Genomic DNA, 4,863 nt, shown 5'->3' with positions numbered 1-4,863 from the left:
TGTAATTTTCGATTTTGAATCGTATTCCTGCGAAAGAAAAAGAAATAGTGAAGTTGAAAAAAAACCTAATCTTTCGAATCTTTGTTGCGGAGTCGATAAATTATACGACATCTGGTTGAATCATAACGACTTACTTCAATTTTGACTCTATCTCTTTGCAATATTCGTATAAAACTACGTCGGATCTTTCCTGAAACATAACCTAGAATCATATCTTCATTATCATATCTAAACGAACCCGGAACATGCCATTGGGAAGCGATTCAGTAATTAAACCTTCATGAATCCATTTTTGTTCTTTCATTCCAGGTCAAACCTCCTTGAAGTATCAACTAGTGAAGGAAGAACCCTATTAGACAACCCACTCCTTCTCTTTTCTTTTTCACAAAAAAGAAGTTTCCTATTCAATTCGGATATTAGAAAAATTACCATATATAACACAAAATTTCTCCGCCTATTCTTTCTAGTCGAGCCTCCCAGTCTGTTATTATACCCCGAGAGGTAGAAAGAATTACAACTCCCATCCCGCCTAAAATTCTAGGAATTCTTTGATAGTTAGAATAGATTCGTAGACCTGGCCGACTGATCCATTTTAAATTTAAAAGATTTCGATAAGTCCTTTTCCTATTCCTTCTATGTCGTAGGGTTAAAACCAAAAAATCTTTGTTGTTTTCTTGATGTTTTCTCACGTTTTCGATAAAACCCTCTCGTAAAAGTATTTTAACAATACTTTGGCTGATATTAGTAGATGCTACTCCAACCACGCTTTTTCTATACATATCGGCATTTCATATAGAGGTTATTATGTCAGCAATAGTATCACTACTCATGATTAATTAAAATGATTGGTGCCTCCAAATTTGGATATAATCAACATGTTTTTCTTTTTCTTTTTTTTTACGTATTTGTTTATGAATATTAATATGAATTTTGAAAGGTATATACGTGAGACAAAATCTACTAAATTAATCTTAATCTATTTCTTTTAAATACCCTACTATAACCTGTAACCATATCGTAGTCTCATTTTATCATACCTCGGGAGCTAATGAAACTATTTTAGTAAAATTGAACTGTCTCAATTCTCGGGCAATCGCACCAAAAACGCGAGTTCCTTTTGGATTTCCTTCTTGATCAATCACAACTTCAGCATTGTCATCATATCGTATTATCATACCGTTGTCACGTTTAAGTTCTTTACAAGTACGGACAATTACAGCTCTGACCACTTCTGATCTTTCTAGAGGCATGTTTGGAACTGCGTCTTTGATCACAGCAACAATAACGTCACCAATATGAGCATATCGACGATTGCTAGCTCCTGTGATTCGAATACACAACAATTCTCGAGCCCCGCTGTTATCTGCTACATTCAAATGGGTCTGAGGTTGAATCATATCATTTTTTTTTCTGTTTTTTACAATACAAAGGTCGAAGAAAAAAAGAAATATTATTTGTTCAAAAAAGAAACCTGCACCTGCTATTTTTAAGGCCTATTTCTTTTTTATCCCGAAATGATGAATTGAGCTTGTATAGGCATTTTGGACGCTGCTATTGAAATAGCCCTTCGGGCTATATTTTCTGTTACTCCACCCATTTCATAAAGGATTCGACCTGGTTTAACAACAGCTACCCAATATTCGGGAGAGCCTTTACCTGAACACATACGTGTTTCTGCGGGCCTTACTGTAACTGGTTTATCTGGAAATATACGGACCCATATTTTTCCACTGCGATGTGCATTTCGTGTCATTGCTCGTCGACCTGCTTCTATTTGTCTAGATGTGATCCAAGCGGGTTCAAGTGCCTGAAGAGCGTATTTACCAAAGGATAGATGGATTGAGTGCGCGTTGCCTTGACACTCAATCTCATATCATAAGTGGTAAGAATATCAATACAAGCACCTCTATATATAGGAGAACAACTATACAACTAATCATGCTAACTAACTCAACTAACTCACATGCTCTAACTACCTAACCACCTCTGTATACTCTAATAAGGAAGAAGAGAAACATGGAGATAGCTAAGAGTATCATGATGTGAAATGAATTCATTGTAAGTGTTAATTCTGCGGATTGTGGATGAAGAACGAAAAACATAGGACTTCCTTTCATGTATTTATAGGTAAGTAACATAGTTAAAGTATCATTTTTTAATTTCATTTAAATTAAATTCTCTTATTAAAAATTATATAATAAAATAAAAATTACACAACTGAAACAAAAAAAAAGTACATGATTAAAATAAAATTTACATTACTAAAATAAAAGATACATAATCTTAAAAATAAAATACATTAAAAACGACAATTAAATAAAATAAATAGTACGTAACTAAAATAAACAAATTACTTAATTAAAATAGATATCCCACTCATCATGGTTTCTCACATTCGTCACACTGAAACGTGATTGCAATGGGCCGCCTCAGTCGTTTCATCCCCCATTAGCAACTACTCGTCGTTCATCGCCTCGTTGAAGACTATCTCAAATCTTTTAGACATTGCTTGGATCTCCCTAAACTTGAATGAATATCATGAACCTTGCGTTGGGTTTCACCCACATGTTGACGGAGTTGTGCAAAAACGGCGTTCCAAAATGACAATGATACTTCTGGTGGCATTTGCTTGGCGATAGCCACAAACTCGTAGCTAAAACGATCTCCTTTTCTTCGGTCCAGTGTCTTACCATTTGAAAACTTATGAATAACAATTTGGGAATGAAAGATTAGAGAGTGAGTTATGTGAAATATTTTAGGTGAGTTGTTGTAATGTATATATAAAAATTATAAGTTTTAAAATAGCTTTTATTTTTTTACCGCTGAGAAACGGTTAAAAGGGGTGGTTTCCCCTTGATTTCTCCTTTGGAGCTCGTTACTGCCTTTACGACCCTTTGGCGCCCCATGCTGTCCATTTAGGCGTTAACTAGGGATGAGCTCGGTACAGAAAATACCGGTATCGAAAATCTCTCTGAAAATTGGTACCGTACTGTACCATACGGTTTGGTACCGGCATTTGTAGATAAAAACCGGTTCCAAATACGGCAAAAGTCGGCACAGAAAATATTTCGGTTCAGAAAATTCGGTACCAGTTCCGAACCTTTATCATTTGCTCATCCCAGCGTTAACGTGGTGATGTGGTGGGGGGAGCTATGCCACACTACATACCCTAATAAAAAATTAAAATATAAATTTCTTTCCGTCAGTTTCGTAGCAGCAAACAACGATTTTGCTGTACATTTGCAATGGATTTGGTTTGTAGGCTGTAGCTACACTTTGTTGGAAATTTAGTGAAAATGAGTTTTTCACTAAATATTTTGGACATCAAAAATATTTATATATGTGTTGTATAAATAATTATTTATGGGTTTGTGTTCAAACTATGTCCAAATAGAGCTAAGATGAATGAGATATCGAAGCTTGAAGTTGTATGTTTGGAACAAACAAAGATGAATAATAAGGATTAGTTTTGTCAACTTGTCCCATATAGGTGGGATGACAAAACTTAAAGTGGTATATTAGGAGGAGCACTCCTTGAAAGGCAAACACTAGTGGGGACCCAAAGGGTGCATCGCACCTGCACACATGCACGCGTGACGTGGGCTATAAGCCCAATGTGGTGCACTTTGAACTTCGCACACCGCCTTTGTATTTTTGACCATGAGCTCGTGGTCAACTAATGGCGGGTCCGCTTATGGCGCACCTTTGGGTGGCATACGCGAATGCTATGGCATGGCACATCTCGATGCGGCGCGAGCTCCTTAGGGCGCGCGAGTGTGAATGGCGCATGATCAGGTGGCGTCCTGGTATGCGTAGCGGCATCCGCATGGCGCAAGGCTATGTGTCCGCGCGGGTTCAAGTGTGCGGCGCGCATATAGCCTACGCGCACGCGCGACCAGGAAAAACTAGTCAACCACGAGTGAATGGTCATAACTCATTTAATTCTGTCATGAATGAAAATGAGCGTTTCGAGTTAACTATTTTAATCCATTTGATTGAACTTTAATATTGTCTGTTACAATATTAAATATCTTGTTTAGTACAAGATTAATGAGAAATTAAACCTTATTCATTACAAGGTTTATTATCTTATTTAATGGGGTTGACTAAGCCTTCTTTGTGTGGATATAAAATGAACATGGAAGTTCATTTTGAAGACAGAGAAAAAGTCCCACACACACATAGAAGTCCTACGGTTTCAAAGAAATTTAGAGAAGAGTATTCTCTAAATTATTTCTCAACTTCATCTTTGTTCCATGGAAATTTAGAGAAGAGCTTTCTCTAAATTGTTTTTACACAACTTAATTTTTTCTATGTTAAGAACACCATGTTACCCGGTGTAACCTCGGGCACGAGTGCCATCTCCGGCAGTACAACTACTGCTTCGGTTGTTGTACCCTGGGAGACAGAACCGTCTGAGAGGAGGCGCAGAATTTGTTTTAAGGGAAGCGTGTTGAACACGTGCCTCAACCAAAACTGTTAACGACAATTTGTTCATTCTTGCAGCGGAGGTTCGTACAAGATGGTGCGGTTGAAGTTTTTCCAAAGACGCTAGCTTGGATCAAGATTGGTACAATTATATTGTATTTTATATTGGTTTATTTATTTTTGTAACCGGTATTGTACTAGAAGAATTTTCCACAAATAACATAACGAGAGTCTCGTTATTATTTATTTTATTAATATTTTTAATAAAAAGTGAACCTATTTCCTACAATCTTAAAACAGACTTTCGTGAAGATTGTTGCTACAATCTTAAATCCCTTCTCTACGAGGATTTAGGTTCACGAAAGTTAAAATATTTAATGGGATTTTTGTTAAAATCTTGTAAATATTTTTTTTTGGGAAATAATATGTAGTACA

General features: G+C 36.4%; 1 protein-coding gene across 1 annotated transcript in view; it reads right to left on the bottom strand.

Moving 5' to 3' along the window:
* LOC118484057 (50S ribosomal protein L14, chloroplastic) overlaps nt 1-1,397 on the bottom strand; it is a 1,401-nt gene extending 4 nt beyond the window's left edge. The window contains exons 1-3 of the mRNA XM_035979947.1: nt 1,038-1,397; nt 135-190; nt 1-27 (exon numbers count right to left, since the gene is read on the bottom strand). The exon at nt 1-27 is cut by the window's left edge and continues 4 nt beyond it. Coding sequence (XP_035835840.1) covers nt 1-27; nt 135-190; nt 1,038-1,397 — 443 coding nt within the window. The remainder of the gene's footprint in view (nt 28-134; nt 191-1,037) is intronic.
* Between the last annotated feature and the right edge of the window lie 3,466 nt (nt 1,398-4,863).

Source organism: Helianthus annuus, chromosome 11 (genome assembly GCF_002127325.2).
Source record: "Helianthus annuus cultivar XRQ/B chromosome 11, HanXRQr2.0-SUNRISE, whole genome shotgun sequence".
Classification (NCBI taxonomy): domain Eukaryota; kingdom Viridiplantae; phylum Streptophyta; class Magnoliopsida; order Asterales; family Asteraceae; genus Helianthus; species Helianthus annuus.
This window is presented reverse-complemented; position numbering and strand designations above follow the sequence as displayed.